This window comes from Coffea eugenioides, chromosome 5 (genome assembly GCF_003713205.1).
Source record: "Coffea eugenioides isolate CCC68of chromosome 5, Ceug_1.0, whole genome shotgun sequence".
In the NCBI taxonomy this organism is placed as follows: domain Eukaryota; kingdom Viridiplantae; phylum Streptophyta; class Magnoliopsida; order Gentianales; family Rubiaceae; genus Coffea; species Coffea eugenioides.
In genome coordinates, this window is record NC_040039.1 from 38,435,271 (window position 1) to 38,453,623 (window position 18,353).

At 36.6% G+C, this 18,353-nt stretch overlaps 2 protein-coding genes across 2 annotated transcripts; both read right to left on the minus strand.

Moving 5' to 3' along the window:
- Window positions 1–69: 69 nt before the first annotated feature.
- Window positions 70–1,627, minus strand: LOC113772419 (polyneuridine-aldehyde esterase-like). The gene is made up of 3 exons (XM_027317011.1): window positions 1,152–1,627; window positions 807–944; window positions 70–367 (listed from the first exon to the last, which is right to left on the minus strand). Exons 1-3 carry the CDS (start codon window positions 1,530–1,532, stop codon window positions 86–88), a joined length of 801 nt encoding a protein of 266 aa, XP_027172812.1. The 5' UTR covers window positions 1,533–1,627; the 3' UTR covers window positions 70–85.
- A 5,711-nt stretch (window positions 1,628–7,338) lies between these two features.
- On the minus strand, window positions 7,339–15,503 carry LOC113771583 (polyneuridine-aldehyde esterase-like). The gene is made up of 3 exons (XM_027316156.1): window positions 15,123–15,503; window positions 14,426–14,563; window positions 7,339–7,620 (listed from the first exon to the last, which is right to left on the minus strand). Exons 1-3 carry the CDS (start codon window positions 15,501–15,503, stop codon window positions 7,339–7,341), a joined length of 801 nt encoding a protein of 266 aa, XP_027171957.1.
- Between the last annotated feature and the right edge of the window lie 2,850 nt (window positions 15,504–18,353).

Below are 18,353 nucleotides of genomic sequence, written 5' to 3' on the forward strand. Positions count from 1 at the left end.
TTCAAAATGGTACAACACAACATGGTTTCCTCACGTAGAAAAGTCCCACAATTTATGGTCCAAGAATCAAGTAGGAGGGGTACAATTAAGTGTACTTCTGAGTTATCTCAAGGAGATTTTGACAAAGTTCTTGGGGCTTCGACAACATTACCATGTGGCCTGCATCTTTGATCTCTTTCACTTCTGTCATCCCAATATTTTCAATTTGCGAACGCTGAATGTCTAAAGAAATTGTTTTATCTTCCTTGCATAAGATATAAGCTCGTTTGACTGAACCATATTTCTCAGCTGAAAATGGTTTTTCCTTTCCCAAATCATCTACCAAAAGCAAGGTTGGCCTAGCCAACGACTTTGCCAATTCAAGATCCTGGCAAGAAAAAATATATACACTAAACTATAGACAGATATTCCAATAGATCCATATAAGAAATTTCATACATAATCCTGGCAAAAGAAAATTCAAATGTTTGTTTATGTATTTATTGGTAAGAGCATTCAAATGTAGAATAGCTGTGTTGCTGTTTGCAAAAAGATAGATTTCAAACAATTGGGCTGACATTCTACACTAATTGATCAATAATAAGTCAATGAAAATCAAACTTCAAATCTTTTATCCCACGTTTAATGTTAGGAAAAAAAAAAGAACCAAAATAAAGTCAATAATAAGTTACTTTATTTATCGATCTTACGGTTTTGCCGGTTAGTAGTAGTCTTATTAAACCAAAAAAAAAAAAAAGAACCAAAATAAAGCAACTTCCAAAAAACATAAGGGAATTAACATCCAAAAAATGTAAGGGCATATATACCTCGACGGAACAAAGCTCGTAAAGTCTGGTTGACAAATATATGGGGCCAAAATGCAACGATTTTCCCCCCTTTTCTGGGGCACCATAGGGGGAAACCTCCCTGTCCAGTTCCATTTCTGGAGTTTCACCAGCAAAAAACTTTGCCAAAGGAACATCAGTTAAATCGTTAGTTGGATAATAGTTGCCAAATTATATAAATAATAATAACAATAATTTCTTTCAAATTTATAAAAATGCTAACCGATTGCAAGAAGATTATTTTTAGAAAAAGTTTTGCCTTATCTATGAAAGGATTAATTAAGTCTTACGAGTTGATTCTATCAAAACAAGGAAAGTCTTAAGTACCTGTTCCAGAGGATAGGATAGTGGACGAACAATATCAGGCACAAGGGCCGTGACAAAAATAGCAACTGAGATCTTTTCAGGGTAATTTTCCATGGCAAGAGCCAAGTTCATACCACCATAACTATGGCCAACTAGAACAACCTTCTCATTAGGAGGAATTGAAGCCATGAGCTCCAACAGTGGCGAGCTGTAATCCTCAAGAGTGTAAACCTCTTCTAACCTTTTTGGATTGATCCCGGCCGCTGACAGATCTATGGCTGTGACCCTTTGTCCAGCAGACTCCAGCAGTGGCTTGAGCTTGTACCAGCACCAAGCTCCATGGCATGCACCATGTACAAGAACAAAATGCTTCTGTTGCTTAACATTAATGGCGACATCCATTTGTGTCTTGTCTTGAATTCTTTTGGAAAACTCCACTCCTTTGTATCCTCAATAGCAGATATATATTTAAGGAGCAAAGGGTATAGTCAACTATCAATTCAAGTCAGTTCCAATTCTTTTTTTCTTGCTGATAAACATAATGCTTTTAAATTTTGTAAGGCCAGCTACCCACTACGCCAGGCCATGAATTTTGGTTTACATGACTTTGATTCCTGTGATATTTTAAACCACATAAATATTTTCTTTTGATAAGGTTTCCCCGAACTCACAATAAATGAGTAATAACTTAACAATATTACATGCCAACAATATTATTGGAATGGAAGGAATACCTTGCGGATCACTATTATTCGAATAATTTATTTTCATAAAACAATGAGGTAAATTTTCTCGGAGTATTGCTTGTCTTAAAATGAAATTTCTTTAATATTGACACATGCAGTTGGAAGTAGAATTAGTGGAACCAAATTTTGTTGTATATATATATTTTTAGTATTTTATTGATTGTCGGCAGTCAGTTTTTGTTGGATTTAATTTATATACTGGAGATTTACAAAAGCAATCTGGTCAATGGTTATGTTCATTGAAACTATACATACGTCTTCTAATGAGGGTAGATGTTATATATATATATATATATATATATCAATGTTTTAAAAATCGGACCGTTAATTGAACTGGTGAAGTGAAAGGGTCGAGATTCAACCGGTCGGACCGGTTCAACTCTGGTTCAATGAATTATTTAAAAATAATTTATATAAATATATATATGCACAAAATACGACATGTAATGGACTAATTTAATACTTTATATGATGAAAAGTTTACAATTTTTTAATAAGTTGGATTTTTAAAAATAAATTTTTTAAATTATAAGTTAAAACAAATAAATTTCATCTCAATTTCAATTATATCTAAATCCAACCCAAAAATATCACAATATTTTGAAGTTATACAAAATTCACGTCTTTGAGAATTTAGATATTGTGAACTTAAATTTTAATTTACGTTTTGAGATTTAGAGATTGCAATTTAAAAAAGGAAGTTTGGAGTTCGAAGGAAGTCAAGAGAATCGAAAATAGAAATGTAAACTTGATAAGAAACAAAAATGAGACAAAAGTGAGTGGTTGTGGCATTAAATAATTTGGGTTAAAGAAAAATAATTCTTTTTTAACTTTTTTCAATTTAATGGACAAAAACAAAATTAAAAGATGGAAGAAAACATCAATAAATTAAAAATAAAGAGGTTTGATTAAAAAGGAAGTGACAAAAGAAAAGAGGATAGAGAGAGAGAGAGTTGAAAATTAAAAACAAAGAGCCATGAGAGGATAAGATTTTATAAGAAAAATGGAAAAAAGAAATATGAGTGTTTGTTTTATACAAATAAGTTATCAAAATAAACTAATAAGATGTGATGGTGTAACGGTTAATACATTGGTTTTCTATTATAAAGGTCTTGAGTTTGAATCTTGATAGCTGTATTTTGCAAAACTTTAAAAAGGTCTTGAGTTTGAATCTTGATAACTGCATTTTGCAAAACTTTAAAAAGGGGGGGGGAAGAAAGTTGAAAACCGGAAACCACCGGTTCAATCCAGTTCGGCGGTTTTCACAGTTTCGACTGATTTCCTGACAAAATCAACTATGACATAGAATCAGACCGGTGCCATGGCCGGTTCACAGTTCAACTGGTCAAACTGGCCGGTCCGGTCCGGTTTTCAAAATAGTGATATATATATCTTAAATGAAAAGGGACGTTTGTGTCCTTTATGGCAACAACGGAGACAAAATGACTAAAGGAAAATAAACTAATCATTTCTTTTAGCAGCCGGCTTCTTCTATCCCTTCAGCAGAAACAAAATAGAAGTCCTTTCTAACAATCGACATTAGTAAAGTAATTATTAGATTTCTAATTCGAATATCAAGTTCTTTTCTTTTTCAATTTTTTTTAGAGTCTTCCTTTGAAAAATAAAAAAACTTTTTAACCACCATGGCCTTTTCATTGTCAGTTTGGTCGGTTCAAAGCCTAAGAAAAGCAAATGAATAATATACATGGCATGATGTTTTTTTTTTGTGGGGGGGGGGGGGGGGCGTGGGGGATGGATTTTGGAGAGTACAACAAAGGTAACTGGGGAGCATATTGGTAAAGATTTCAGAACAACTTTTTCAAGAAGTACATAACAAACAATAGTACCAATTTCTTTGGAAGGATAAAATCTTCTCAAGGGAAGCTCGTGCTATTGTAACAATGACACACAAAATGGCATTAGTTAGGTGCTTCATGACTTCACGTATTAAATTGTTAGAACATTTAAGTACATTTTTTTTATATTAATTACTATTAAATCATAGATGTGCACCAATATGGTGTTTCTTATCTCATGCACACCTACCCAAATTCAAGGAGTTCACCATTGAACAAGCAAAGTTCGCATGCCAGTCAAAGTAGCCAGCCAATGACAGAATGGACAACCAAAAAATATACATTAATTAGCTCACAAATATACATTCATTCAAGTCTTCCCTAAGTTTGGACAGGAGATTATTTGTCCAAATATATTTGCTTACATCACCATTACAATTTTCAATACACTTTTTTATCTTTTTAATTACCTTTTTATCTCACGTACATCACATCACAAAAAATGCTACAGTAAAAATATCTCAAATAATTTACAATCCAAACACACTTTTGTCAGTGCACTCCTGAATTTCGCAATTGCAAAAGAATGCATTCTGACAGGTTGTCGAGCCTGTGCAATAATAAAAATTAGAACCTAACTACCACTAAAAACAGTCAATAATTAATCTTAGGTACTGGAGCAGGGACTTTAGGTGTGCAATGGATTACTTGATTCACCCTGTTCCCGAAGAGTTTGCTTAATCCGATATACCATAATTAATTAGTTAACAAAAATTACTAAATAGTAGATAGTGGCAAGCAGGGTCATCTCCTTAGGGATTGGGGATATTTGTCTCTTTGAAATTTCAATTGGTAAAGGGGGATTTTATCGGAATGAAACTAAAAATAATTAAGCAATTCAACTAAAAATAAATAATTAACTAGCACGAATATAACAGGAATTAAATCAACTATAAATAAATTCTAGCCAAGGATACAACTACTCAGACACAGTCCACTTACCCGATCATTGATGCAAGGGAGGTTCACTTAATTTATTAATAGGCTAGTTATAGTCGCCGACACGCTCTGACGACCAAATTTTTCTTAATTTATTGATAACCAAGGTACAACCATTGATTACCCCTAACCAGGAAATACTCCTAGGTACAACCGTAGGAATTAATTTTTCAATTGCATTAAGATCTAGAAAAACCTAACCCCAACCAATAACATGCTACGAGGGTTATTTAAATTAGATTGCACATTTCCCTAGTGTGTAAACACGCCAGTTACCACTAAAATTAATCAATCAAACAATTACGGGTTTAATTGACTAATTTGGCAGGAGATTAATAAGTCACATTGAACATCGGGCCCTTGACCTCCAATTAACAAAATAATCCCATAGAAATTCAAATAGGCAACGTGCAAATATTAACAAATTAAGAAACGCGTGAAAACTAATTAGATTTCATAGATATTTGGGACTGTGCCGTCGAATTGATCCTTGACTAGATGAAAGGCTTAGCCACGCCGCATAAATAAATCTCCACGCAAATTAATTGAACTCATGAGCGTCAAACCGTTTTTCACTAATTAATCAAGGAATAAAAGGTGTTTCTCCGTTGGAATTTTGTCAAACAGTCGGCGCGCACGAAAGGAAAAGGGAAGAAAACTAAACTATCGCTAAAAGCTACCTATCACTAGCCTCTGTACGTTTGTCCCTTAAAAGCCAAAAGAAAAATGACTCCGTGCTATCCAGTGGTCCTGCCGAAATTCAAAATCAAAGTACCAAAAGGCAAGGCCCCTTGATGTTTCCTCTTTTCTCGTTTTTCATTGCTCCTAGGATTCCTAGGATTCCTAGTACTCAAGACACTCCTAATCAGCAAAAGAAATGCAATCCGTCTGTATCACCATGTGAGCTAGGTCGGTGGCTTGTTTGAAGTCTCAATTATTTCCAGAAAGTCCCTCTTTTTTCTATAATTTTCTGCTCCACTCCCTGAAATTGAGTCCAAATACTAAATATAAGTAAATATTAATAATTAAAACAATATTTGACAAAGACAAATGGAAAAATTAACAATAAAATTACTAACAATTAACACCCTATCACATTCCTTACAGCTTATAAAGGAAACTGAGTTTTGAAATTTGACCGATTCAAAATTTTTAAGTTTTTTTTTTAAATAATGACTTATAATACAATTCGAAATTACTCACCATCCTAACATACAAGTCTCGCCTTTTTTTCACTTCAAAAAGTTGGTAACTCCTGAATAAATTGAACATCGCACTTTGTACTACTCTTCTTGTGAAAATACATCCACTCAAAACCAAAATCAATATTCTTTTGGTCCGTCCCCCACCCCCTCTTCTGTAGGACTTTTTAGGATATACCCCTACTTCCCTGATTTTGGCGGTGACCCTATGTCCGGGAGAATCCAGCAGTGGCTTGAGCTTGTACCAACACCAAGCTCCATGGCCTGCGGCATGGACTAAGATCAAATGCTTTTGTTGCTTAACATTGGCAACATTTACATGTGCCATGATTTGTGTGATGATGGAAGAGGAATAGAGGGTTTTCTATGAGAGACTAGGGAGTGGAAGTCAAGCAAGAAACCACTCTTGATTTATGTGAATTTTAGATTTGATTATGAATTCAGGGTCATAATAATATTTTGTTTTGTTATGTTTTAATATTTGTGCTTTGGAAACTAGAATAATTTTTCTGGTATAAAATGACAACCCGTTTGGAGCATTGCTCACTTCTATGCGCCAAGTCAGACAAACACAAAGGACGAAGGTGTTGAACTTGATAGATGGGAACAAATTCGGAAAAGGGCCAATAGTCATAATCAAATACGAAAATCTTAAAGAGCATTAATCTGTACTTAAGGTAGGCAAGACCATGCATATCGGATTTATTAGACCATTATGGCCAATGATTTTTTTGTCAAGTTGATTACAAAACAAAGACAGAAAATAAGGGACACTGAGGCTTTGCTCATCAGACAGCAGTGTTTTGAGTGTGGGAGTAGTGATTTACTTCTTCACGTTACCGACTTTAGCACTATAGAAGGATTCCATAACTATGTAAGACAAACAGTGTATTTGATAAAATTAAAATCTAAAATTTGAATTTGTTAAATTGCTGAATTGTTAAATGTTGAAATATTAACATTTGAACATATTTTGCATTACGTGATTAGTGAAAAATTATCACTCATTTTTTGGATAAAGATTTGCCTAACCAATTCAGAGTCACTTGATTAAGTAAAATGTTCTATTTTTTGTTATCAAACACGTTTGAACATATTAAAATCTAAATCTATTAAATTGAATTACTAAACAAGGTTCGAAATGAGTAATTTACAAGCTGTGACTTATTAATGCTAGCCATTATAATACTTATCCATGTATAGTTGCACGGCTGATCGCCCATTGGGCCTCATTGTTAGGCAATGCACTAATTTTCAAAGCACTTTTGTTTTTCAACATTCCAATATGCACCTAAGAAACCCAATGCAAAATCAAGTGAACGATACAGATAATCCAATTCTAGCCTAAATTCTACTATCATTCTCCACGTAAAGTAGCAATAAAAAAGAGGATGTAGATTCCCTCTCAGGGAAATGAAGAATCCCACACATTATTACCCTCTATGAATTAAGCAAGACGCCATAACTAAATGTAGTTACTAGCTATCTCTAAGAGATTTTGACAGAGTTCTTGGGGCTTCGACAACATTACCATGTGGTCTGCATCTTTGATCTCTTTCACTTCTGTCACCTCAATATTTTGAATTAACCAACGTTGAAAGTCTAATGGACGTATTTTATCTTCCTTGCATACAATATAAGCTCGCTTAACCGAACCATATCTTTCGGGTGAAAACGGTTTGGCCTTCGCCAAATCTTCTAGGAAATTCGGGGCTGGCCTAGCCAACATTTTTGCCAATTCAAGATCCTGACAAAAGAAATATTGGATTATGCAGATACCCACCTAAAAAGCCTTCATATATTAATTATACTGGAAAAAGAAAGAAATATTTAAATGTAGAATGCCCTGTCCCGGTTAGAAGAATAACACGGTTTTGAAGGTAGACAACCTACATTAAATTATCAACAATAAGCCACTAAAAGCCAATTTTCAAATCCATCATTTTTCACTTAGCAAAAATCAAAGTTGTTGATAATTTTTTTTTTAAATGATTAATACGGAGTAGGGAAATGTTAGCCATGAGCCATCACAAAAGAAATTAGAAACTGCAAATGGTTTTTATATATGATTAGTAGGCTATTACGTATTAGATTTAGCAAATAAATACATGATTAAACACGTAACTGGAACTAGCTAGAAATCCTTTCACATAAATATACGTATGACATGAATCTTATTACAGACAATTAGTACAAATAGAAGCTCATTTAATTGCATTGTTAGTGTTCCCATGCATATAGCAACCAACGAGGAAGTAAAAGGGCCATTTAGAAACTGCAAGAACCACAATACATTAATTCGTATGGATTAGATTTTTTTTGGATTTTTTTAAAGATTTCACTGTAGCATTACATGTAAAAAAATTTTTTTTTACTATAGCATTATATTGAGGTGGTTTTAAAATTTAAAAATTTTTCAGAATATTTTAAAGAATTTTAAAAATTATCCCCTCTCTTCTTCCCTTACCTCCCTCTTCCTCCCTCCACCACCTTTCCATGCAACCCCCTCCTTTTCCTTCCCCAACACCATCTTGTAATGACCCTAGATATTTTCACTAGATATTTCTGAGCAGAAATGTATCTGCCATGCTTTCCTTTTCAGGAAGTTAGTTAGCATTTCAGATAGTTAGTTAGTCAGCTAGCTGTTAAAAGGCATGCATGCATGCATGCTCATTCTGTTAAGAGATTGGTTAGTCGCAGAAGGATCTAGAGGGAACATTTTGTATAAATAAAGCCTAAGGGGGACGTAAAGGGCATGCTATCAGATACAACAAATTCAGTTTCCTTCCTTGTTGCACTATCTTATCTCTCTTCCCTCTCACACTTCTCTTCTTTCCCTACTTTCTCTCTGCTACACTCCTCTACCTTCTTAGCTTATTCAGATCATAACTAGTAGTACCATTACAAGTGGTATCAGAGCTTCCGGTCCTTGGACTAGGAAGCTTAGATCGACATATCACCATGGCGGATGGAACAAGGATGAAGACGATGGAGGAACAGCTTCGCAGGCAAGAAAGCAAGATTCAAGGAATTCTGGAATCCTTGACAGCAGACAAGCAAAGCATGGGGGATAGGTTGGATGCAGTGAGTGTTGAGCTGAGCAATAAGCTAGATGCGTTCATGTCAGCCATCTCTCAGCAGCTCTCCATTTTGAACCGTGGAAATCAAGAGAAAGGAATATTAGGCTCTCCAGAGGGAAGTCACTCCAGAAGCTCAGACCTGGGGAGTAGAGAACAAGGAGAAAGGAATGCTAGGAGTGCCTTCTTCACTAGCGCGCCTAAATTGGAAATTCCAGCATTTAGGGGGGACAATCTGAGGGAATGGTCAGGAAACTTCAGAAATATTGCCAACTTCTACACATTCCCAAGGAGCAGTGGATGGAGTTGGCAGAATTCCACTTGGAGGAGAAAGCGGCAGTGTGGTATCAAGGATTCAGATCTACTAGGGGTAACAAGGTGGATTGGATGGAGTTTTCTGGAGAACTGTGTAAGAGGTTTGGAACCTTGGGACAAATGGATCCAGTGGAAGAATTCAACAAGTTGCAACTCTCTTCCACAGTCCTAGCATATCAAAAAAAATTTGAGGAGCTGTTATCAGAGGTAATGGTTCGAGCCCCACACCTTCCAGAAAATTATTATATTTCCTGTTTTTTGAGTGGACTGCTAGATGAATTGAGGTTAATGGTGAAAACTCACGATCCTAAGACATTGTCCAAAGCCTTTGAGTTGGCCAGACTACAGGAAAATGCCTTTGAAGCCTATCACAGGAAGCACAAACCATATCAGAGGGCCATGGCTTGGGGAAACACCACACAGACTGATGCTCAACACACTGTGGCACCTACCAAACCTGTCATTGCCAATGTTGTCAAAAAAACACCTCAACACTTCAAGAAAATCACACCAGAAGAACTACAGTACAGAAGGGAACACCATCTTTGCTACAAGTGTGGGGAAAAGTTTGGTCCAGGTCACCAGTGCAGGCAGAAGGAGATCCATCTGATTGTAGCAGTAGAAGATAGGCCTGAGGATTTGGAGGAAGGAGAGGTAATTGAGTACCAAGGGGCACAGTCGGCCAAAGGAGTGGAGATGGCAATACATGCACTGACGGGAAAGATGACTTACAATACCATCAAACTGCAGGGGCTGTTCAAAGGAACCCCCCTATCAATCCTGGTGGATGGGGGAAGTACTCACAGCTTTGTCAAAAATACTGTGGCTCTACTCTTTCCAGGGATGGTTCAGTCTATCAAACCCTTCAAGGTCAAGGTGGCTAATGGGGAGTACTTGACCTGTAGTAAGATGATTTCAAACATGAATTGGGAAATGCAAGGTAAACAATTCACTCATGACATGTTTATCATTAACCTAGTGCCTTATGATATGATCATAGGAGTGGATTGGATGGCTGCACACAGCCCCATCACCTTTGACTTCAGGCAGTTGAACATGACGTTTGATAAGGAAGGGGAAAGGATCTTGCTACAAGGGGAGTCTAAGGAGGCTGTCCTCAAATTTCCTAGAGATAATGCTGAGAAAGAGGGACTAAGCACCAGAATTTGGAAGCATGCCTGCGGGCTGAGGATGAGTGGAACTTAGGTACACACTGCAACTCAGTTGGATATTCATGTTCAACAGTCCCTAGATGCTCTAATTGCAGGCTACAAGGATGTATTTGGAGAGCCAAAATCCCTTCCCCCTTCCAGAGACTGTGACCACCAAATTCCTTTAGTACCAATGCCAAGCCATTCAAGTTAGCACCTTATAGGTACCCTCACAACCAGAAAAATGAAATAGAAAAACAGGTAAAAGACATGCTTAGTAGTGGCATTATTCAGCTCAGCCATAGTCTGTTTCCATCTCCGGTTCTAGTAGTTAAAAAGAAAGATGGAACTTGGAGATTTTGTGTTGATTACAGACAACTAAATGACCTGACTATCAAGGATAAATTTCCAATACCAATCATTGATGATTTACTCGATGAGCTATATGGTGCTAAGCTCTTCACTAAGATTGATCTAAGAGCTGGGTACCATCAGATCAGAATGTACCTTGCTGACATTCCAAAAACAGCCTTTAAAACTCACCTTGGACTGTATGAATTCACAGTCATGCCATTTGGCCTTACCAATGCACCAGCAACCTTTCAGAGCCTGATGAACCATGTATTCGAACCTTACTTGAGAAAATTTGTGCTAGTATTTTTTGATGACATCCTTGTGTACAGTCCGGACCCAAACACTCACCTTTTACACCTCAAGACTGTCCTAGAAACACTCAGATCTCACTCCCTACTTGCCAAGCTCTCCAAATGCATCTTTGGACAGTCTCAAGTGGAGTATTTGGGACACATTATCAGTGGTGATGGAGTACAGACAGACCCCTCAAAAGTCAAAAGCATGATGGACTGGCCTACACCTACATCAGTGAAGGCTTTGAGAGGATTTTTGGGACTTACAGGCTACTACAGAAGGTTCGTGAGAGGTTATGGACTCATTGCCAAGCCACTTACGGAGTTGCTGAAGAAAGAAAATTTCCACTGGAGTGAACATACTGAGCTAGCCTTCCAAAAGCTTAAACAACTGATGAGTAGCACACCGGTCCTCACACTTCCTAATTTTTCCTTACCATTTGTTCTAGAAACAGATGCTAGTCATAAGGCTATAGGGGCTGTACTCATGCAGCAAGGAAGGCCTATTGCCTATCTCAGTCAAGCCTTGGGGCCTAAGAATTTGGGGTTATCAATATATGAGAAGGAGCTGTTATCCCTTATCACAGCTGTATCTAAGTGGAGGCATTACTTGCTGGGAAATCATTTCATTATCAAAATAGATCACCAGAGTTTAAAATACCTACTGGAGCAGAAGATAACTACCCCCCTTCAGCAAAAGTGGCTTACTAAATTGTTAGGATTGGATTATGAAATACAGTACAAGAAAGGGAAAGAAAATCTTGTGGCTGATGCACTGTCCAGAAGAGACTATGAAGAAGACAGTTCTACACACAGTCTCTCAGTCATGAAACCTGCATGGCTGTCTGAAGTCCTGGAAAGCTACCAAGGGGATGGTGCAGTGACTAAGCTAATTGAAGTCTTGACTATTACACCAGATTCTCTCCCAAATTACTCTTTTGTTGGGGTATTACTCAGGTATAAGGGCAGGGTGTACATTGGAGCGTCAGGGAACTTGAGACAGAAACTGATAGCCTGCTTCCATGACTCTCACCTTAGGGGTCATTCAAGAAATCTGGGAACCTATCAGAGGTTGAAGGGACCATTCTTCTGGCCGGGGATGAAGAGGAAGATAGAAGAGTGGGTGCAGCAATGTGATGTCTGTAAAAGGAGCAAGGTAGAAAACTGCAAGGCACCAGGCCTACTACAACCCCTTCCTGTCCCTGAGCAAGCATGGCAACATATTTCAATGGACTTCATAGAAGGGTTACCCAAATCTCAAGGATATGAAGGGATACTGGTGGTCATCGACAGGTTCACCAAGTATTGTCATCTCGTAGCACTACCCTCTAAGTATACAGCACAGTCAATAGCTAACACATATTTTGATAACATCTACAAATTGCACGGATTACCTCTGAGCATTGTATCAGACAGGGACAGGCTATTTACTAGCATCTTCTGGCAGGAGTTGTTTGGGAAGCTAAGTACTGAGCTGCACTATTCCACTGCCTACCACCCTCAGACAGACGGGCAGACAGAAAGGCTGAATAAATGTATAGAGACATATTTGAGGTGTTTGTGTTTCCAACAACCTCACAAATGGAAGTTCTTACTAGCAGCTGCTGAATGGTGGTACAACACCAACCATCACACAGCCTTGAAGATGACTCATTTTGAAGCTCTGTATGGTTATCCACCCTCTCAATTAGGCCTCAATGGCTTAGAGACTCCTGTAGCTGCTGTGGAACAATGGCTAGGGGATAGAAGGAAATGGAATGAACTGTTGAAGGGTAATCTAATCAAGACTCAGAACCGAATGAAGCAGTTTGCTGACAAGGACAGAATTGAAAGGAGTTTTCAGGTAGGAGACTGGGTCTATTTGAAATTGCAGCCTTACAGACAAACTTCAGTAGCAGTCCGGAGAAATCTGAAGTTATCTTCCAAGTATTATGGCCCTTACAAGGTCCTACAGAAGGTGGGGAATGCGGCCTACAGACTAGAATTACCTGCTGGTTCTTTGATACATCCTACCTTCCATGTTTCCCTGCTTAAACCATCTGCAAAGAATCATGTTGTGACTCAGGAGTTACCCTTGACGACTACGGATGGACAGATTAAAATTGCCCCTGAAAGGGTGATTGCTACTCGTGAAATCATAAGGAAAAGGCAAAAGGTGACTCAAGTGTTGATCAAATGGGTGAACCTAAGCACTGAAGATTCAACTTGGGAGAATGTCACGGTGATACAATCACAGTTTCCAAATTTCCAGCTCAATCCTAGTGACTAGGATTTTTAAGGGGGAGGTGTTGTAATGACCCTAGATATTTTCACTAGATATTTTTGAGCAGAAATGTATCTGCCATGCTTTCCTTTTCAGGAAGTTAGTTAGCATTTCAGATAGTTAGTTAGTCAGCTAGCTGTTAAAAGGCATGCATGCATGCATGCTCATTCTGTTAAGAGATTGGTTAGTCGCAGAAGGATCTAGAGGGAACATTTTGTATAAATAAAGCCTAAGGGGGACGTAAAGGGCATGCTATCAGATACAACAAATTCAGTTTCCTTCCCTATTGCACTATCTTATCTCTCTTCCCTCTCACACTTCTCTTCTTTCCCTACTTTCTCTCTGCTACACTCCTCTACCTTCTTAGCTTATTCAGATCATAACTAGTAGTACCATTACACATCTCCCCTCCCTCTCTAGCCTCCCCTATACTCCCTTTGTCATCTCTCCCTCTAAGTTTTCACTCGCTACCCTCATTTTCTCTCTAGTTCCCCTGCACCCTCGTCCTCTCTGCTCTCAAATTTGGTCACATGACCAGATTGTATGCGACTAGGTCTGTGGGAAGGAAGGGCGAGGGGTACGAGGGAACCAAAGAGATGGCCGGAGGAGGGTGGCAAGGGAAGAATTGGAGAAGAGAGAGGAAGGGCAGAGGGGGTGGGTGAAAGGTGGTGAGAGAGATGGTAGGGGGAAATTGGAGTTGGTTGGAGAAGGAAGAAGTGGGGGTGGTAGTGGCGAGAGGTGAGAGGTGAGGTATGGTGATGATATTTTTTTTGAATTAATTTTTTACATACTGACACTATTTCCATTAAATGTACGACAATCAGTCTGAATTTGATTTTAAAATTCAAATTATATATATGTATCATGCATCTAATTATGATAATAAATACATTATCAGTATATATAAATTAACTATATGAATAAGAGTTATATATATATATAAGAGTTATTTTTCTAGTGTTTTTGATAGGCGTATTTGGAGTTATTTTTTGGAGTGTTTTTTGCAATGTGTTGCTATAGCATTATGTATGAAAAATTAGTATATTAAAAAACAACCAATTCAAACAGGTTCAAGAATATTAAAGACATAAGGGCACACCTCAGCGGAGCAAAGCTGGTAAAGTTTGGTGGACAAAAATATGGGGCCAAAATGCATGGATTTCCGTGGTTTTTCTGGGGTACCATAGGATGAAATCTCCGTGTCCAGCAACAAATCTTCTGGGTATTGAGCAGAAAACTTTTCCAAAAGAACATCAGTAAAATCATGATCAGTTAAAAAAGAGTTGCAATATTGCATCTTACACGACAAAGTTTGGATACAAAAATACATCAAGATGAACTATCAATTAATTTAGTATGCTGTGAAAAAGTACCAGTGATAATGTCAATAATTCCTTTGCAAAATTAAATATCTAAGTGATCGGACGCCAGAAAAAAAGAAGAAGAAAAACTTACACTTTGTTAGCTATGAAAACATTTGTCTTAAAAATTGAGTGAGGTGCAATTTTCTTTAGTTTGTCAAATACTACGTATGCCATATGATTCGAACTTACTCATCAATCTTAACAATAGGTAAAATGTAATAGTTATAATTGAAATTTCTGGACTTACAACTTACAAGGGGCAATTAGCCAGTTTACCATGAGGAGGAACTTGAGAAATTAATGTTCTATAATTTTTGCAATTTCTTGTTTCTTGACAGGAAGATATGCACTACAATTTTCAAGGTTATTGCCTATGAGAGATAGAAGGAGCCCACTGATCTCCTTACGGTATATACAAGTTCTGCAGGATACCTGTTCTGCAGGATAAGATGGTGGATGAATAGCATCAGGCATGGAGGCTGTGACAAAAATAGCAATTGAGATCTTTTCAGGGTAATTTTCCATGGCAAGAGCCAAGTTAAAGCCACCATAACTATGCCCAACTAGAACAACCTTCTCAGTAGGAGGAATTGAAGCCATGAGCTCCAACAACGGCAAGCTGTAATCCTCAAGTGTGTAAAGCTCGTCTAACCTTTTTGGATTGATCCCCGCCGCTGATAGATCTATGGCTGTGACCCTTTGTCCAGCAGACTCCAGCAGCGGCTTGAGCTTGTACCAGCACCAAGCTCCATGGCCGGCACCATGTACAAGTATAAAATGCATTTGTTGCTTGACATTGACGGCAATATCCATCTGAGTCTTTACTTAATTTGTGTTAACAATTTGGTCCTTTTAGGGGACGAACATATTTAAAGTAAAATTATATAGCGTGTAGTACTGATTTAGACCATATTATATCGAAATTAAAGGAGGGTCCCTCCCACTCCCATTATGTATGGCCTGAATTTTGACGTGTTTAATACCCGCTAAGCATATAGGGACCACTGATGTTGAAACTTGAAAATGGAGGAAAGAGAACGATTATTCGTAATGGAAACAAAATATAGTGACAACATGGTTGGACCAATTTAATTTTGTTTGATTGGTTCGGTTGGCAAAATTTTGCAAGATTTAGTGTAACGTTAAGAGAGAATTGCAATTTTGATCTCTGTTTTATGACCTATGCACGTGTGTAGTTCCAAAAGCTTTGGCTTCGCAAATTTGGTCAGTAATATCTTGATTTTTGCTGGAATTTAGGACAAATGATGAGAATTTTGAGCACCTAATGATCAAAATTAAATGGTGTTAGTCAAAACTTTTGACTTTGTACTTTTGTGCCTAATATTTGAAATTTTGAGCATGTGGTCCCGCAATATTCAAATAGTGATATTAAAGATTTTAAGATGAAACGAGTTGTCATATAGATCAAATTTGCATTAGGTATATACAAAGGTATTCTATTTATATTAGATTTAGAAAACGCAAATTAAATTTATTTTTCTTCTTTTTTGTTTAAAGAAGCAAAAAGAATAAGAAATTAGGAAATTTTATTCATACAAGAAAAATAAAAAAAGCTTCTTTTTGAGCAAAATAAAAAGATATAAAAGAAGAAAAATAAATTTAAGAAAAGGAAATAAAGAAATTTATTTGCATTTATTTTATTTTATTTTTTCGGTTGGAGGTTTTGGAGAAGGAGAAAGTGGAGGATTTACGAATCGAATCAGTAACTTTTCTTTAATCATTTGACCATTGTTTTTAGGGTAAATATTATATACACTGACAGTATATACACTATCACCATTAGATTTATGATATATGTGCAAAACTTAAATTTTAAATTTAAATTTTATATATTTATCATTTATCATTGTCACTATAAGAAAAATTAATCCTTGTTTTTATGTGGCATGGGTTGACGTGTTGGGCGTTTTAGGACTTGCAATGTGTGCTTAGTTATGCTTTGCTGTAAATGAGCCTCTTCTATTGAGCCCTTATTATCTGACCCAATATTGATCTTGGATCGGGCCTAAATATTAGAGCAGCATGGATCGGGCCTAAATGTGGCCTAAATATTTGACCCATCATAAGCTCTTTGTATACATAAATACGCCATTAGTTGCAAAAGCAAAAGCTGAATAATTTATGAAGAACAAATTATATCATTCCCCTCCTAATAAACTTTTGACTGACTAAAAAAGGTTAAAAATCAACCCAAAAAAAAAAAAAAACAGAAGAGGAACAAAATCGTCGGTGGGTAGATTTTGGGCTTTAATTCAGCATTGAAAATTTGATTATAAATTTCGGAAACCCATTATCAATGTACAATGGACGCTCGCTCCTTTTTTGGATACTAAAAGCAAATATTATTACGGCAACAAGAGAGAGCCCATGAAGCAGAGCCCATGAAAAGGAAAAGAGAAGAGAAAATGTAGGTCAGTTCTTCTCACTATTCATAATAGATGCAACAGTTGCTTTAAGAAAAGCAAAAGAGAATCTCATTTTTCTTTTGCTTTTAAATTAAATTAAAAAAATTGTATACAATTGGTCCTTAAAGTTTGGATCTCTTCTCAAGCCACTTAAAAAGTTATCATGTGAACATGTGTAGCCCTTCCTTTTGTACAATTGTCCCATCAAAGAAGAATTGTTCATTGAATAAATTAAAGAAACATAAAATGTGTAATTAGGCTTTTGTTGTTTAGCTTGTCATGAATATTCTGATCAAGGTAAGTCTAAATGTTGTTTTCTCTTATGATGGAAAACAAAATTATACTTTACCCAGTTTACCTTTATTTTTTTCTTTTTCTTAAAGTTGTCTTTTTTTTTTTGTGTGTTGAGGAGACCTTAATCTAATGTCTGAAATTGAGATTTCAGAAATTTAAAAGTTGTATGTTTTGATCCCTCCTATTTCTTAAATTCCAATCCTCTCCTACTAGAATTTTTTTAAAAAAAAAAATCTCTAATTGTTTTTCATTCTTAGAAATCTTTTCTTTGGTTTTATCTTTTTGGGAATAGCAACTCTTTTTTTTTTCTTTTCCTTTTTGTCTTTTTTATTTGAACGAATGTCAAATCTTCTAATATTTGTCAAAATGTCACTTGTCCTTTGTATTGATACCATAATCAGCTTTGCATAACATTTACAAAAAGAAAAAAAAGGGTATCTATCCCATCATTCTTCTGCTCCTTTCTTCGCTAATCAATTTGATGGCAAATCTTGCCAAACTGGCACTATCGCCATCACTATTATCACATAGCCTTTGCATGCAGAAAGAAACTGGCATCTCCCTGTAGTTGCCAAATGTCCATAATTATTATTATAGACAAAAACGATTCATCCTGATATTTATTCTATCTACTAGTCTCCGACAGTCTGAACAAATCACTACCGACACGGAAATGGGGCAGGACGGTCTGAGCAGTTAATGGCCATGATTTGATCAAAAAATTTTATGCGATTCAGATAATAAATTATGCAACATTATGGGTGGAATTCGTAAAATTTTATACTAAAATTACACGTTGTGTAAACAAAATTACGTTGTATGTAATTAAAGTTACGCACTATTAAAAATGACCAAAACCGTTGGAGACGATTGTACCTGCAACTGTCTGTGCCCCTTGTCCCTACCGACACCACCTTTGCCCTATTTCTAATACAATCTTTTT

Bases quoted from the DNA above. Each gene is read 5' to 3' on its own strand.
- LOC113772419 (XM_027317011.1), bottom strand. From the start codon at position 1,532: ATGGATGTCGCCATTAATGTTAAGCAACAGAAGCATTTTGTTCTTGTA. The intron at 945-1,151 runs GTACTTAAGACT...CCTTTGGCAAAG, and splicing joins TATCCTATCCTCTGGAACAG to TTTTTTGCTGGTGAAACTCC. The intron at 368-806 runs GTATATATGCCC...TTTTCTTGCCAG, and splicing joins ACGAGCTTTGTTCCGTCGAG to GATCTTGAATTGGCAAAGTC.
- LOC113771583 (XM_027316156.1), bottom strand. From the start codon at position 15,503: ATGGATATTGCCGTCAATGTCAAGCAACAAATGCATTTTATACTTGTA. The intron at 14,564-15,122 runs GTATCCTGCAGA...CTTTTGGAAAAG, and splicing joins CATCTTATCCTGCAGAACAG to TTTTCTGCTCAATACCCAGA. The intron at 7,621-14,425 runs GTGTGCCCTTAT...TTCTTTTGTCAG, and splicing joins ACCAGCTTTGCTCCGCTGAG to GATCTTGAATTGGCAAAAAT.